Below are 17,157 nucleotides of genomic sequence, written 5' to 3'. Positions count from 1 at the left end.
GTCCTCTCCATTCTCCCCGTTTTCCTCTGGCTCTCTCTCCCTCGCAATCGCCTCCATAAACTGAAGACGTTGCTCTTCAGCGCGCGCGTTCAACTGTTCCACGTGTATCATCGCCGGATTACGGTGGTGTCGATGACGACCTGCTCCCATCATTCCCATTCGGAAACCACGAAGACCTCGTCCAAGGATCGCACGTCGCGCGGCATCAACTTGTGCCGCAGCATTGACCGGAGGAGCAGGAACGTCTTCTGGAATCGCTGCGTCTCCTTCGTTCTCAGCCTCTCTCGCCTGATCCTCATCCAGCTCGTCCAGATTGATATCCTCCGATCCTACCCGACTTGCCGTTCTCCAACTTCCATCACTATCATCATCCTCTCCCATCTCATCCTCATCTACTTCCGCATCCACCGCATTCACCAACTCATCAATCGCATCCTCAACGTCAAAGTCTGGATCCACGTCGTCTTCTTCGTCTTCCAGATGATCGTCTAGATCCACATCGTCATCGTCGTCGAGATCCACGTCATCTGCTTCATCATCTCCATCATCTTCGTCATTCATATCAACGACACCAGCGTCGCCGTTCTCCGAGGAGTTGACACGTTGGCGACGGAGCAGCGCTTGGCGACGTATGATTCGGTTGAGCGCGTTTTCAAAATCGAATCCATCCTCGCCTTCCTCGATTTCGTCCTCACTTTCATCGCCGAGCTGAAATAGCGTTATTTTCATAGTGGCCTAACTTTTGCAAACTGTGTTTTCTAGGCCACCATGGTAAATGGCCTAGAAAACACATAAGGTGAATATGAAGAAATGACCTGATTTTGACATGGTGGCCTAACTTTTGCAATTCGAGATTTCTAGGCCACCATGTTAAAAAGGTCTAGAATGGGCCTGACCTTCCCCTATGGTGTTTTAGGCCATTCAAACATTTTGACCTAACTTTTGCAATTTGTGTTTTCTAGGCCATCACGTTAGGGTGCACTAGGAATCACACCAAATGAATAACAGGCCATTTCTAGGTAATTTTTACATGGTGGCCTAGAAAACTCAACTAAGGAAATTTAGGTCACCGTGCGAAAGTGACCTAGGAATGTCATGATATTCAACTGATGGTTTTCTAGGCCATTTACCTTGATGGCCGAACTTTCGCAGTTTGAGTTTTCAGGGCCATTATGGTAAATGACCTGGAAAACACACCAGGTGAATATCAGGTCATTTCTAGGTCATTTTGACATGGTGGCCTAGAAAACTCAACCTGAGAAAGTTAGGTAACAATGGTTCAGAAAACCCCGAAAATAGCCTTCAAAAAACTACGATACTCCGAAATAACGCACTGTGCCCAATTTAGAGGCGACACTGATTAAAAAAAGAAGCCAAAACTGATAAGAATTGTTTGGAAGGAAGTCAAAAAATGCCAAATATGGAGGAGGCTTCGACCATGTATGGTCGAAGCAAAATGTGATGTTAAACGAAAAAAAGCAAAAGCGAAATCGACTGGTCGAAGCAAAAATGATCACTTTTCTCTGATTTCTGTTATTTTGGTCGAAGCAAACGCGAAATTTTGCTTCGATCATTCATCAGAGGCGGGGCAGGAATCATTCTTTTTGGATTTTCGAAGCAAAACGACAAATCAAAGAAAGCAATTTCGAAATCAAAGTGATCTTACGAAACAAGCAGAAAGCAAAAATTGTGATCATTTGGAAGCGTGGAAAGTGATGAAAAACCAAGAAAAATGATCACATTTGGGATTAAAATAAGCCATGTGATCTTTCAATGTGCTCTAGCTAGAACAGAACTGATCACACGGGGTTGTAGCCAAAATTGACTGTTACTTTGCTCTTTTTAGTTCCAAATGTGCTCCATTGCCCACCGCAAGAACAAGACTTTAATCTAGAGACTAGAGAGCACAAAACCAACCGTGACACAGCACCCCGAAAGAGGATTTCGAGAGAAACTTTTCTGAAATAGACCAGCGGAGCGCGCTTGCACTTTTCTCTGCGTCTCTCATTTTTCAACACACATCTCGTCGCTCAATTTTGCCTGCATTGAGTATTCGATTCATTTTCGTCGGTTTTCAGAAGGTGACCTAACTTGCAAAAGTTAGGCTACCATGTAAAAAAGTTAGGCTACCATGTAAAAAAGTTAGGCTACCATGTAAAAAAGTTAGGCTACCATGTAAAAAAGTTAGGCTACCATGTAAAAAAGTTAGGCTACCATGTCTACCATGTGGACTAGAAACCCTTCTAGCTGGATATCAGGTTATTTCTAGGACGAAAAAATTGATAGCCTAGAAAACTCAAAACGCAAAAGTTAGGCCACTTTCTTAAAATGGACTAGAAACCCTTCTAGCTGAATATCAGGCCATTTTAGGCCATCTACCGTGGTTACCTAAAAAAACACAACTTGTAAAAGTTAGGCCATTACGCTAAAATGGTCTAGAAAACCCACTATGTAAATTTCAAACCATTTCTAGGCAATAAATGTATGTGGCCTAGAAAATTCAAGTTAGGCCACCATATTTAAACGACCTAAAGTATGCAAGTTGAATGTGTAGTCATTTCTAGGCGATTTACTGCAATGGCCTAAAAAACTGAACTTGCAAAATTTATGCCACTATTTTAAAATGATCTAGGAAACACATCACAGGTATCAGACCATTTCTAGGTCATCAAAGTTTGTGGCCTAGAAAACTCAAAGCTAGGCCGCCTTCCACAAAAAGTTCCCCACTTACCCTTCCAATTCTCTCAAACGCATCCCTAACGGTACTCCCGGCGTCATCATCATCATCGCCCATCTCCTCATCTGTATCACTGGACGACGACGATCCATCCTCCTCTCCTCCGTGTCCCTCTCGTGTCTCCTCCTCCTCCTCTTCCTCATCCTCAATATCCTTCGTCCTTCCAGTCTCGTACATCCGCATTTGGGTGGATGATTGGACCATGTAGTCGTTGACTTGTGGTTTCACCTGTTCCACGATGCACAGCTTCTGATCGTGATGTGATACACATATGTCGATGATCGGACGACGCCCTTCAACTGTGGTTAGTGCCGAGTAATCCCGGGTGTCGAAGGATCGGAACGGCGAGTAGGCGAGGTCTGGGTAGTCGGGACGCATCAGATCGTGCACTTCGGCGGCGAAGGCGATGTTCTGGAACCAAGACGTTTTAGAACCAAGACGTTTTAGAACTAGGACATTCTAAAACCAGGTAATTTTGAAACTAGGACGTTCTAGAACTAGGTCGTTACAAAACTAGGTCATTTCAAAACCAGGACGTTATGGAACTATGTCATTTCAGAACTAGGATATTTTTAAACTAGGATAGTTTAGAACTAGGTCATTTTATAACCAGGACATTTCAGAACTAGGACATTCTAAAACCGAACGTTACAGAACTTGGACATTCTACAACTCGTAAGTTTTGAAACTAGGATATTTTAGAACTAGGCCATTCTAAAACTAGGTCATTTCAAAACTAGGTCATTATAGAACAAGGTCATTTCTAGAACCAGGACGTTTCGCAACTTACCCCCGTCGAGTTGAATTTCACTTTGCATCTTGCCAGTTCTGGCACGTGATGGAGCATTCGGAATGTGCGGATATCGTACTGAAACAAATTGCGACGTTTTAGAACTGGGACGTTTCAGAATCGCGACGTTCTAGAACTACACTCACCACTTCCGAATTGATGATAATCTGTGTGCCTTGTGGATGGAACGTTCCCCACATTGTGCGTTTGGCGAGACGATCGAAGGCGTGGATTGCCTGAAGACAAGACGTTTTAGAACCGAGACACTTCGCAACCAAGACGTTCTAGAACTAGGCGATTATAAAACTGAGACGTTCTAGAACCAACTTGGAACTAGGTCATTTCAAAACCAAGACATTCTAGAACTAGGCAATTTCGCAACTGAGGCATTTCGCAACCCGGACGTTTCGCAACTCACCGCATTCTTATTCCTCACATCCCACAGTAATCCATCGTTGAACACCAACCGATCATCTGGAGAGAACGACGCGAAGTTCTTGTCATACTGTAGTCCCTCGGTCCCCGACGAGTAGGTATCCAGAATATGATGTGTCTCCGTATCATACACCACCGCCTTCTCCTTATTCGTTCCAATGATTCTGGCCATTGTCGTGTTGGCAAAAAGGACACAAGAATCCTCGCGGAACATCTGAATTCGTTCCATCGCGTGTCCGAGACGCCAGAGAGCCGATAGAGGGCGTGAGTAGGCTGAAGACGTCAGAATCAGAGATCCATCACTGGATGGTTGAATGTTCGTGATTGCACTTCCATGACAGTTCGTGTGGCTTTCATCGGCACCGGATTCGGCGTTCAGCCAGTGGAGCTCGCCAGTGAAATGTCCGACGATCACGTGCTCGTCGTCCGTCTGGAAAATGTGATTTTTAATGGCGGCCTAACTTTTTCAAGTTAAGCTTTCTAGGCCATGCTGGTACATGGGCTAGAAACTCCTATCAGGTGAGTATCCAACCATGGTGGCCGAACTTCTTCAAGATGGAGTTTTCTAGGCCATCATGTAAAAATATTCTAGAAAGCTAACCAGATGAATATAAGGCTATTTCTAGGCTTTTTTAACATTGTGGCCTAGCTTTCGTAAAGTATAGCTTAGAAATGGAATGATATTCATCTGGGGTGTTTTCTAGATCATTTTTCCACCGTGGCCTAGAAAAATCAATTTGCAAAAGTTAGACCATCTTGTAAAAATAGCCTAGAAAACATACCCGGTGCATGTTAGGCCGTTTCTCGGTGATTCAACATGATGGCCGAACCTTTTCAAAGTGGAGTTTTATAGGCCATCATGGCAAACGACCTGGAAAACCCACCAGGTGAATATTCAGTCATTTCTGGGGTAATTTAACATGGTGGCCTAGAAAAGTCAATTTGCAAAAGTTAGGCCACCATGATAAAATAGCCTAAAAACCAACCAGGTGTATATCAGGCCATTTTTTGGGTAATTTAACATGGTGGCCTAGAAAAAAATCAACTTGCAAAAGTTAGGCCACCATGCTAAAATGACCAAAAACTCACCGAAAACGCGGCTCTCGTATACGACTCATCGTTATCGTGCATGACTTTAATCTGTCGAAATTTCGAGAAAATCTCTCGTTCATTCATCCACTGAGAGAGCGTTCTCTGATGGGGACGCAGACATTCTTGATCCAACATTCGAAGTGCGAAATTCGCAGTGATTGGCGTTTTTTGAATGCGTTCAGGGCATTTGTGTGGGTAGTAGAGGGAGAATGGTGGGCACGCGGTGACTGGGTTTTGACATGTTGAGTGCTGGGTTCTGGAATATGTAAAATTGAGAGATGGCCTGGAAAACTCTATTTGAAAAAGTTAGGCCACCATGGGAAATGGGCTAGAAAACCAAAAAAGGTTACCAGGTCATTTCTAGGCTATTTACCATGGTGGCTTAACTTTCACAAGTTGATTTTTCTAAGCCATCAACCTGTGGCCTAGAAAACTCAACTTGAAAAAGTTAGGCCATCATGGTAAATGACTTAGAAATAACCTAATAATCACCTGTGGGGTTTCTAGGCCACTTTAACATGGTGGTCTAACTTTCATAATTCGGGTTTTCTAGGCCACTATGTGAAAATGACCTAGAAACCCCTCCAGTTGAATTTAAGGTCATTTTAGGTTATTTTAACATGATGGCCTAGCTATTGCAAGTTAGGCCACCATCTTAAAATGTGGTGTTTTCTAGGCCATCATGTGAGAAATGGCCTGATATTTACCTGGTATGTTTTCTAGACCATTTTAACATGGTGGCCTAACTTTCGCAAGTTGAGGTTTTTAGGCCGCCATATAAAAATGACCTAGAAACACACCAGGTTAATATCAGGCGAATCCTTCGCAATTTACTATGGTGGCCTAAAAAAATCTACTTGAAAAAGTTCGGCCACCATGTTAAAAAGCCTAGAAATGGCTCGATATTCAGCTAGATAGCTTTTGGGCATTTTAGCTTGATGGCCTAACTTTTCCAACTTCAGTTTTCTAGGCCACCATATTAAATGACCTAGAAAACACATCAGACGAATAACAGGTCATTTCTAGGCCATTTACTATGATGGCTTAGAAAACTCAGCTTGCAAAAGTTAGGCCATCATGTAAAAATGCCCTAAAATTCGAAAAATCGAATCCCTTACCTAAAATAATTGGTGACAATACTGTTCAAATCACAATACGGCCTCTGACTATCATCAGCCGGTGTCACTGGTCGTTGTCTGGATCTTGCCGGACTGATCAATAGCTTCCTAGGGAAAGCTCCACTAGTCGTATATCTACGTGGCAGAGTGGGCGTGGCGAAGACGTCGTCATCCGTTGAATGTGATCTACATGCGATTGGAGACTGTAACGACGCTGTTGAGGCGCGTTTTGCCGATGAGATTCCTCCGATTTCGGATTCCAGAGTTCTCGGAGCGAGCGTCGGGAAGACGTCATGGATTTTGGAGAAATTGTTGCCGGTACTCGGTAAGGGTTTCGAGAGGAACGACGTTGTGCTGTTGGATCGAGATGCTGGACGATCGGGAAGTTTCGCTTCTGTCTTCAGAAGTGATGCCACATTGTCCAGTTGATTTTTGATGAGATGATCGTGGATTAGTTGAAGAAGTTCGACTTGGTTGAAGCTTACTGGCGTGTTCTCGACGACCCATTGACGGTGGGACTTGTCCTGGAAGAATAGGGGACGGTTTAGAACTTTTTAGGACATTTTAGAACTGCGACATTTTAGAACTTTATGAGGACATTTTAGAACTACGACGTTCTAGAACTTTGAAGACATTTTAGAACTGCGATGTTTTTGAACTTTTAAGGAAGTTCTAGAACTGCGACGTTTCAGAACTTTTAAGGACATTTTAGAACTACGACGTTTCAGAATTTTTAAGGACATTTTAGAACTACGACGTTTCAGAACTTTTAAGGACATTTTAGAACTACGACGTTTCAGGACTTGTTATTACATTTTAGAACTGCGACGTTTTCTATAACTAACCGATGATCGAATCTCTTTGGCGTGATGATCGAAATGTATCTTCTTCCCAGCGACCACTTGAAGCAGTTGACAAGCTTCTTTACAGAATCCAGCATGAATATCTCGTTTGTCCGATGAGACGGGCTCTCGCATCAGAACTGAAAATGGGAGATTTTAGAACTGCGACGTTTTAGAACTTTTTGGACCGAGAGCCAAAAGGTTTTGTCGCAGTAGAGTTAGGTAACTTTAAATGTTTTTAAATCGGGCGTTCTATAACTGCGAAGTTTTGCAACTAGGTCATTTCAGAACTACGACATTTTAGAACCGCATAGTGCGCAATTGTTGTAGAACCCCATGATTGCGAAACGGTCAGTTGCGAAACGTTATGACAGGACGTTTTAGAATCACGAGGTTTCAGAACCGGACGTTAAATAACTACGACGTTTTAGAACTGTGACGTCTTTGGTACTGCCCGATTTCTAGGAAAGGGGAGAACCGTCAGTTTTATAACTGCGACTTTCTAGAACCAGGGCATTTCAGAACTGCGACGTTTCAGAACCGGCGATTTCGCAATCGTTCTATACCGTCACGGTTTCGAAATGGCCACGTTTCAGAACTAGGTCATCTCGCAATCGTTCTATAACGTGACGGTTGCGAAACTTCAACCAGACGTTTCAGAACTATGCGATTTCTCGGTCATTTTCAGTCTATTTCAAGCGCAATTTCCCCCCGAAAAGAGAACTCACTCTGCAATCCACCATGAGCAATCAGCGGAAGCCGTGACAAGATCTGCCGAACTTCTGGATGCCTCGCCAGCCCCGTCAGCACATTCGTCGCCAATCTTCGAATTGAATCCGCTTCAGTCAGAGGCGTTTTCAAATTGATCAAATCCACCAAAGACATAATTCCATCAGCCTTCCGAACTTCAGTCCACATTCGTTCCAAATGATTCATCACCATCTCGTATTTCGATGTTTGACGTTTCGATGGCGTCGTTCCGATTTCCTTCATCTTCTGAACCAACGTCTTCCAGGATTCAGGCTCAACGAGAACACATCGTCTGATACACTCCAAGGCGGCCATTCGTAGAGGTGGCTCCTCGTCGCCACGTGCCAACGTCGTCTGAATTAGGATAGTGAAGCCGTCAAATGTGGAGTGAGAGTAGGTGTGTTGAGTGATGAGTTCCGTTTGGATTGTGGGTTGACAGAGCATCAGGCGGAGGGATTCCAGGGCGTAGACACACATGTCGTTGCGGACGCTGAAATTAAAAGAATGGTTGTGAAGTGTCGCGGTTCTAGAATGTCCTAGTTTTAAGACATCGTCGTTGGGAAAAGGGCTAGTTTTAGAACGTCTCGGTTTTGAAAAGTCGCGTTCTTCAACTCTCTAGTTTCACTAGTCAGTTACAGAACATCCAGCTGAATAGTTCTGAAACGTCCGGAAAAGTTCTACAACGTCACATAGCGAAACATCCGATGTTCTGAAGTGGAAGGGCACAAAGTGATTTAAAACATCACAGTCTTGAAATGACCTAGTTCTAGAATGTCACAGTTGCGAAATGTCCTAGTTCTAGAATGTCCTGGTTTCAAAACGGTTTGGTTTAAGATTGTTTCTGGTTCTAGAATGTCCTAGTTTTGAACTAGTTCTAGAACGTCTCGGTTACGAAATTGTCAAATTTCAAATTGGTTCTAGAACGACTCGGTTTCGAAATGATCTAGTTGCAGAACGTCTCGGTTTCGAAATGACCAAGTTCTAGAATGCCTTGGATTCGAAACGTCATAGTTCTAGAATGTCCTGGTTTTGAAATGACCTAATTGTGAAACGTTTTGGTTGCGAGATGCCCTAGTTCCAGAATGCCCGAATTTTGAAATCCCGTAGTTTTAGAACGTCTCGGTTCTCGAATGTGCTAGTTCTAGAACGTCTTGATTGCAAAATGTCCTAGTTTCAAAATGGCATAGGATGTTTTAGAACCGGTCATTTCGCAACCGTTCTATAACGTCATGGTTGCGAATTGGTCATTTTTCAAAGGGTTCAAAATCGGACGTTTCTGAACTGCGCGTTTCGCAAGCAGACGCTTCAGAACCGTTCTAAAACGTACTGGCACCAAATTGACCGTTTTTTCTTACTTTTTCGACGGATTTTCCAGCTATCTTGAGCCCCCAAAAACTCACTTCGAAGAAATGGTCAACCAATCCCTGGAAAGCACTCTAACCGCCAAAAACATCTGAACACATCCCAATCTTTTCATATTCTCCGCCTCTCGAAACGGCATTCCCGTAAATCGACACATCTCCGAAACGATAGCCTCACAATCTACAGAAACCTCTTCGTACGTCTTCATACTTCTGAATTCTGGTACTTCTGATTGGAAGACGTACGGAATACGCATTCCACATGGCAGAATGGCTCCGGCTCCGTTGTATTGCTTCTTCCAGAATTCCACTTTTGTGTACATCGAAGCTAGGAGGTAGGCACGGAATGTGGTACACACTGAACGGACGCATTGGGTGCTAGTGTGGACTTGCTCTTCGGTTAGATCTACAGTATTCTCGGTGCATTGCATTAGGACCAGCGTGGAGATCTGAAAAATGGGGTTTTCGAGAATTTCGAATTGGTAGGCAATTTCGCAACTGTGACGTTGTAGAACGGATGCGAAATGACCGGTTTTAAACGTCCGGTTGCGAAATGGTCAGTTCTGTAATGGCATGGTTTCGAAGTGGTCAATCGCGAATTTTTAAACCAGACGTTTCAGAACTGACCATTTCGCAACCATGACGTTATAGAACGGTTTCAAAACGACCGGTTCTAAAACGTCCTGTTGCCAAATGGCCGGTTCTGAAACGTCCGGTTATAAGGTTTCGCAAAGCACTATTTTGCAACAGTGACGTTATAGAACGGGTGCCAAATGGCCGGTTGCGAAATAACCGGTTCTAGAACGTCCGGTTTTTATTTAAGAGCATTTTGGCTGAATTTGGCTTGTTTTAGTAGTTTTTTAGGAATTTTGCCTCAAAATTTTCAGATTTCGGCCAATTTTTTCTTGAAATTCAGGCAATTTTCTCAGATTTTCAACCAATTATTCTGAATTTCAACCAATTTTTCAGATTTTTCAGAAATTCAACAACTTACATAATTAAAAAGCTTCCTCGGTCCATCGTATTGCTCGAATCGTCTCAAAATTGCTTTGAAAAACAACGATTGAGAGAAAAACATGCAGGCACTGGCCATTCCCGACTCGTGACTGTGTTCCAGGCACCACAGGATGTATCTGCAATTTTTTGTGTTGAAAATCGGATGTTATAGGACCGGTCATTTTGCAACCGTTCTATAACGTCATGGTTGCGAGATGGTCAGTTGCGAAACTTCATAATCTGACGTTTCGGAATCGGTCATTTTTTAACCTTTTACCAGAACGTATTGGTTGCGAAATGGTCCATTGGGAACTTTATAACCGGATGTTTTAAAAATGGTCATTTGGCAACCCGACGTTTCAGAACCGGTCATTTTTCAACGGTTCGAAAATGCCATGGTGCGAGATGGCCAGTTGCAGAACTTCATAACCGGACGTTTCAGAACCGGCCATTTTCCAGCCGTTCTATAACGTCTTAGTTGCGAAGTGGTTCATTGGGAACTTTATAACCGGACGTATTAAAAATGGTCATTTCGCAACTGTTCTAGAACGTCTTGGTTGCCAATTTATCAGTTGGAAACTTTATATTCGGACGTTTCAGGTCCAGCCATTTTGCAACTGTGACGTTTTAGAACTGGGAATTCTGCAACTTTTCAGAGCCGGTAGGTTTTAAGCCGTTCTATAACGACTCAGTTGCGAAATGGTCAGTTACGAAACTTTAAAACTAGACGTCCTGGGTCATTTCGCAATCGGACGTTTTAGAACCGACAATTTTCAAACCGTTCTAAAACGTCTTGGTTGCGAAATAGCCCATTGATAAATGTTAGAACCGGACGCTTTAAAACTTGTCATTTCTCAACCAGACGTTTTAGAACCGGTCAATTTTCCACCGTTCTGTAACGGCATGGTTGCAAAGTGGTCAGTTGCGAAACTTTATAATCAGACGTTTTAGAACCGGCCATTTCGCAACCGGACGTTTCAAAAGCGGTCATTTTGCAACCGGACGTTCTAGAACCTGTCACTTCACAACCAGACGTTACCGAACCGGTTTAAAACGTTCGGAATTAGGAAAGGATTTTTCAAGTGAAATTTGAGCTCATTTTAAGCCAACCAAAGCTCATTTTGGGCTGCTTTTTTTCAATTTTCGGAAGTTTTTCTGATTTCTCATAAGCCCCGCCCCTTTTCAAAAGACTCACTGAACAGTTTCATCAACAATATCATCGCCCATTTGACACAACATCTCCATAACATCATTATTATATGCAATATAATAGAAACATGTAACGACTCCAACTGAAGCCAACGACGTCCTTGGAAGACGTAAAAGTGCCCGGATTCCGTCTTTTTCAATGAATTCCAATGCGAATTTCCGGTGAACAAGCAGGGAGGTTAGGTATTTTAGAGCGTCGAATGTCAGACGAACGTCTTTCGTTTTTTCCAAGTCGATGTAATCGAGAAGAAGGTCCAGAGCGTTGCCTTCGAAGGTTTGGACTAGGAGCTGGAAATGGGATTTTTTGAAAATTGGAGATTTCGAATTTTGAAATTTTTGGAATTTTCAAATTTTCAGAATTTTAGAAATTTTGGGTCTTTTCTTGGATATTCAGAAATTTTTGAAAATTTTCAAAAAATTCAATTTTTGTAAATTTCAGAGTTTTCCGAATTCTTGAAAAATTTTCACGGTTTTTTGAATTTTTTGAAACTCTTGCCTTTTTTTTCGGATTTTTCAAATTTTCAGAATTTTTCGAATTTTCAGAATTTTTGAAATTTTCGAAAATTTTAAAAAAATCCAATTTTTGTAAATTTTAGAATTTTACGAATTTTCGGAATTTTTTGTTATGGAAATTTTGAAAACTTTGAATTTTTCAAAACTTTTGTAATTTCACAATTTTTAGGATTATTTTAATTTTAAGATTTTCCAAATTTTCAGCTCGAAATTTTCAGAAAAGATATAATTTTGGTAAAATTTCTTGGAAAATTCAATTTTTGCTGCAATTTTCATAATTTCAGCAATTTTTCGGATTTTAAAGCTGAGCAATTGGGAAAATGGGATATTAAATAATTTTTCATGGGTATTCTCCCATTTTAAGACGACAATCTAGCTTTTTTTCAATTTTAAGCTGAGCAATCGGCGCTGGAATCAGAACATCGAGCTAAAATCGGAAAAAATATTTTTAAAAAATACATTTTAGCTTTTGAACGTTTTTTTTTCAGATTGCTCAGCTTAATTTTGGATTTTTTCCAAAAAAAAATTTTTCGAAAAAATCCAGAATTTTTAATTTCCAATTTTCCATTTTCCTTACATCCTGATACTCTCCACAGGCGGCGAGATACTGTAGAATGAATCGTTGATACGTCGGCAGACTCAACGGGTACACTTTTTGGGTTCCAATCAAAAATGGCTGCAGAATGTCCCATTTTGAATTCGAATCGTCCAAATTTCGGAGGTTATGGAATGATGGAACACGTTGAGTCGTCTCTGTACGAAGAAGTGCAGGGAGGTTTGGCTGAAAATTGAGCATTTTTGGGGCAGAAAATCAAAAAATTGAGTATTTTTAAAGCCAAAAATCGGAAGATTGAGTACTTTTAGAGCCAAAAATCGAAAAAAAATGAGCATTTTTAGAGCCAAAAATCGGAAGATGAGCAATTTTTGAGGCTGAAAATCGGAAAAAAAAACTATTTTTATGACAAAAAAAATTCCATTTTTAGCCATTTAAAACAAATTTAGACCCAAAAATTCGAACAAAAATCATTGTATTTAGGTTCGAAAAATCCGAAAATTCGTAATTTTGAAACAATTCTAGACAATCAAAAAATTACCTTCTTCCCCCGGTTTTCAGCTCGAAATACCCCCATTTTAAGCCCGTTTTTTCACGACTTTTCACGATTTTCAGCTTGAAATAGCTCATTTAAAGCATATTTTTGTTATTGTCAAAGTAAAAATAGCTGGAAATACCAATATTTTTTTTGGTGGTTTTTGAAATTTTTGTTTTATGAAGAATGCTAATAGTAAGTTTAAGCCAGAATTTCGTAGAAAAATCGTTTTTTCAAATATTTTTTCGTCATTTTAAACAGAAAGTAGTGAAAAAATAGCCCATTTTTGAGCCATTTTTCGTCATTTTTAACAAGAAATTTGCTGAAAATAACTCATTTCAAGCCATTTTTGCCATTTTTCTCAATTTTTGAAGAAAAAATAGCTGGAAAAAACTTCAAGATTTTGTCGAAAAATCGTTTTTTCAGCCAATTTTGATATATTTTTTGAGGAAAATAGCTGAAACTAGGTCATTTTCACCCATTTTTTTCTCAAATTTTCGAGAAAAATAGTTTAAATTAGCCCGTTTTAAGCCATTTTTGGCTATTTTTAACTTGAAATTGCCGGTTTTTGACCGTTTTTCCTGCTTTTTCAACGAACCTCAGTTCGTCTCTTCTTCGGTGGCGGCGGTACTACTGCTGCTAATTTTTCATTCTCTTTTTCTCCATTTGACGTCACTTGAATCGATGGAATTTCGAAGCCGTTACTGGCACTCGGCACGCCATTTTCAGCCAATTTTTGTTGAGAATTTAGCTCGGAGAAACTGAAAATTTGGGGTTTTTTAGCTAGAAATAGGTAGGAAAAGCAAATTTAGCCGGTCTGAAAGCCGGAAAAAAGGGATTTTCAGCCAAATCTTTGGCTGAAAAAGCCCAGAAAGACTCACTCTGTGTTGCCCAGATTGTTGTGTTCCTCGTAGGCACGGACCTGGAAAAATAAGGTTTTTTTTTGCAATTTTTCTATTTTAAAATGTCAGAAATGTTTCTTTTTTTCTAGAAATTTTCCAGAAATTGGTAAAAGTTTTTACAATTTTTCAAAAAAAATTAAAAATTGAAATTTGGCAAAAAATCGAAATTTCGAATTTTCCAGCATTTTTTTTTGACATTTTTACACAAACTTGACTGCAAAAATGGGAAAATTCTGAAAAAAAAATTGAATTTTTCTAAAAAATATTAAATTTTTGAAATATCAGGAAAATCCAAAAAATCGAAATTTCGACGTTTTCAGATATATTTTTCAGATTTTTTTAAATTTTTTTTTATTTAAAATTCGGCAATTATCACACATTTTACTGCAATTTTTACAGCGAAATTTTAATTTTTCGGAAAAAAATTTAAAATTTCAAAAAATTAGAAAAAATCGAAATTTTGAGATTTTCAGTTTTTTGTTAATTTTCCCGAGATTTTGTGTTTTTTTAAAACATTTTTATGGGTATTTTCATACATTTACACAAAAACTTAATTGCGAAAATGGGGAAAATTCAAGTTATTTTTAGTAATTTTCGTATTTTTTTTCTTTGAAAAATTTTTTATTGAAATTTCAATTTTTCGATTTTTTTTTTAAATTTCTTCACTTTTTAAGTGAAAATATGTATTTTTAGGAATTTTGCTGCAAAAAACCCACTTCTGAAAGCGAATTTTCAAAAAAATTTTCAATTTGTTTCAAATTCCCCCCACCTGCAATTCCCTCATCCGATCCAGTGCAAACGGCACCAACTCCGCGTTTTCATTCCGAAATTTGCTGGCATTTTCAGTATTTTCCAACGCAGCGGCTAGCAGACCCATAGCGTATCCCTGAAGTGTATCATTGGTTCCCTCAGGTCCCGCCCAGTGATAGAGACGTGGAATGAAGTCGTCGGGCTCCGAAAATACGACTTTTGAGTCTAATCCAGGCACACAGGCCAGCAAAACTCGACATCCCTGGATACTAAGCTCCACATTGTCTCTAACCAAGATATAGGAGACAACGAGCTGAAAATTGCGCATCTTTTAAGCCAAAATTCAAATTTTTAGACCTTACAGAAGTCATAAAATCGTCATTTTTGAAAATTGTCTTCAATAGATTTCCTAACGCTGAATCTGGATGCGTCCTGTGTGGATGACGATCGTCTAGCGGGTCGGGATCATTGCTGATGAATACCGCTGTGGCTTCTTCTAGGATTTCAGACAAACTAAATTTTTAAAATTTTTAAAAAATTTCAAATTTTTTTAAAAATTACTTTTTCAGCAAAACCATTGGCTCATAGGTTCCGCGCATGTGATTTCTATCAAAATCTCGCAGCAAATCTTGAATTTCTTTATTCCGACGATAGACATACTGCAACTGATCGTCGGGAATCATTTTCATTGTCTCCGTGGTGCGCAGGGGGAAAATCTCCCTGCGAGACATGTTTTCGCCTGGAAAATTATTATTTTTCACGTTTTTTTTTGCGGAAATTCGCTGAAAAACGGTGTATTTTTCCCTGAAAACTGTTCCGGAAAATAAAGAAATTCGTTGAGAAAAATTACGAAAAGCGAAGGTACGGTAGACGATGGTGTTTGCGGAGGGGGCGCACGCACACCGAGACGACTTATTGCGGACTTCATGTGATTTTTATTTTATTTTTTCGGGAATTTCTTTCGAAATCTTGCATAATTTTCGGGCTTTAACTTAATTTCTATGATTTTAAACAAATTTTTCACTCTAAAAATCTGATTTTTCCTTCCAGGTAACCCGAAAAGATGTCGGTGTTCCACGATGAAGTCGAAATCGAGGATTTCGAGTTCGACGAGGAGAAGGACGTCTATCACTACCCATGTCCGTGTGCGATCGATTTGAAATTGCTAGGTTATTAAATGAAAAGCTTTATAATTCAAAAAAAGTCGAAAATTTCAGAGAAATGCTAGAAATGGGCGAAGACGTCGCACAGTGTCCCAGCTGCTCCCTTCTGATACGTGTCATTTATGATCCCGAGGATTTTGTGAAGCTCGAAACGATTTCATCGAAGCCGGTGGCTGAAACTGTTAATTAATTATCATTTTTCGCTAATTTTTGAATTTTTTGTTGATTTTTCTAATTGTTCGTATAAGTCGCATACTGTGTATGCACGGGTAGTAAATAAATGTTTTGTAAAGAGTTGTGAATTGTAAAATTTAAAAAAAAACGCATGTCAAAGCAAAAAAAAACGAAAAAAAAAGAAGTAAATCCCAGGCAGGGGTCGAACCCGAAACTCTCGGGGTGATGGTCAACAGTGGATACCACTAGACCAAATGTTCACATTTAGAAACAGGGAGAGAATGCAATTATAATACAAGACAGGCGTGAAAAAATTGATCCCTCATTTTTAAAAATCAAAAATATTTGAAGAAAAAAAAATCACGTGTCGGAAAATCTTTTTTTTTTCAAAAAGTGAAAAAATAGAGCAAAAAGATAAGAATCTCCCTGGATTTTGCATATAAGGGCAGAGAGAAACAGTGAGAATCGTCAGTTCTCCAGCTTCAGCTGGAGCTCTGGGAGATAGACCTCTCGGAGCTGGAGCTCTGGGAGCCGGACCTGGGTCCTGGAACTGGAGCTATTGGAACTGGAGGTGATGGTCGTGAAGCTGAAATTGGAGCAGCTGGAACTAGAGCTTTTGCGGCAGGACCTGGATCTTGGAATACATCGACAACTTCATAGCTAATCTTGGTGATTCAGCTAAAGAGCTTCTACATATTCTCGGAGCTGATGGAGGTGGAATCGGAGCTGATGGAGGTTTTTTCGGAGCTGATGGAGGTGGAATCGGAGCTGATGGAGGTTTTTTCGGAGCTGATGGAGGTGGAATCGGAGCTGATGGAGGTTTTTTCGGAAGCTGATGGAGGTGGAATCGGAGCTGATGGAGGTGGAATCGGAGCTGATGGAGGTTGTTTCGGAGCTGATGGAGGTGGAATCGGAGCTGATGGAGGTGTTTTCGGAGCTGATGGAGGTGGAATCGGAGCTGATGGAGGTTTTTTCGGAGCTGATGGAGGTGGAATCGGAGCTGATGGAGGTGGAATCGGAGCTGATGGAGGTGGAATCGGAGCTGATGGAGGTGGAATCGGAGCTGATGGAGGTGGAATCGGAGCTGATGGAGGTGGAATCGGAGCTGATGGAGGTGGAATCGGAGCTGATGGAGGTGGAATCGGAGCTGATGGAGGTGGAATCGGAGCTGATGGAGGTGGAATCGGAGCTGATGGAGGTGGAATCGGAGCTGATGGAGGTGGAATCGGAGCTGATG

At 40.7% G+C, this 17,157-nt stretch overlaps 3 protein-coding genes across 3 annotated transcripts in view; 2 read left to right on the top strand and 1 right to left on the bottom strand.

Annotated features, from left to right (window-relative positions):
- Nucleotides 1–15,314, bottom strand: part of CBG22664 — a gene marked incomplete at both ends in the record, with an annotated part of 18,403 nt that extends 3,089 nt beyond the window's left edge. The window contains 18 exons of the mRNA XM_045244977.1: nt 1–708; nt 2,732–3,148; nt 3,528–3,605; nt 3,665–3,763; nt 3,946–4,392; nt 5,052–5,310; nt 6,173–6,696; nt 7,018–7,154; nt 7,743–8,254; nt 9,165–9,574; nt 10,120–10,258; nt 11,317–11,618; nt 12,421–12,624; nt 13,530–13,692; nt 13,813–13,853; nt 14,603–14,896; nt 14,946–15,096; nt 15,145–15,314. The exon at nt 1–708 is cut by the window's left edge and continues 2,546 nt beyond it. Of these exons, the coding sequence (XP_045097631.1) occupies nt 1–708; nt 2,732–3,148; nt 3,528–3,605; nt 3,665–3,763; nt 3,946–4,392; nt 5,052–5,310; nt 6,173–6,696; nt 7,018–7,154; nt 7,743–8,254; nt 9,165–9,574; nt 10,120–10,258; nt 11,317–11,618; nt 12,421–12,624; nt 13,530–13,692; nt 13,813–13,853; nt 14,603–14,896; nt 14,946–15,096; nt 15,145–15,314 (5,055 nt within the window). The remainder of the gene's footprint in view (nt 709–2,731; nt 3,149–3,527; nt 3,606–3,664; nt 3,764–3,945; nt 4,393–5,051; nt 5,311–6,172; nt 6,697–7,017; nt 7,155–7,742; nt 8,255–9,164; nt 9,575–10,119; nt 10,259–11,316; nt 11,619–12,420; nt 12,625–13,529; nt 13,693–13,812; nt 13,854–14,602; nt 14,897–14,945; nt 15,097–15,144) is intronic.
- Nucleotides 15,315–15,646: 332 nt separating this feature from the next.
- Cbr-dph-3 lies at nt 15,647–15,936 on the top strand (the record flags this gene model as incomplete). Its single annotated transcript, XM_045244976.1, has 2 exons — nt 15,647–15,726; nt 15,801–15,936. 2 exons carry the CDS (start codon nt 15,647–15,649, stop codon nt 15,934–15,936), a joined length of 216 nt encoding a protein of 71 aa, XP_045097630.1.
- A 692-nt stretch (nt 15,937–16,628) lies between these two features.
- Nucleotides 16,629–17,157, top strand: part of CBG22662 — a gene marked incomplete at both ends in the record, with an annotated part of 3,039 nt that continues 2,510 nt past the window's right edge. Inside the window, one exon of the mRNA XM_045244975.1 lies at nt 16,629–17,150. Within this exon, the coding sequence (XP_045097629.1) occupies nt 16,629–17,150 (522 nt within the window). The remainder of the gene's footprint in view (nt 17,151–17,157) is intronic.

This window comes from Caenorhabditis briggsae (genome assembly GCF_000004555.2).
Source record: "Caenorhabditis briggsae complete genome, chrIV, whole genome shotgun sequence".
In the NCBI taxonomy this organism is placed as follows: domain Eukaryota; kingdom Metazoa; phylum Nematoda; class Chromadorea; order Rhabditida; family Rhabditidae; genus Caenorhabditis; species Caenorhabditis briggsae.
This window is presented reverse-complemented; position numbering and strand designations above follow the sequence as displayed.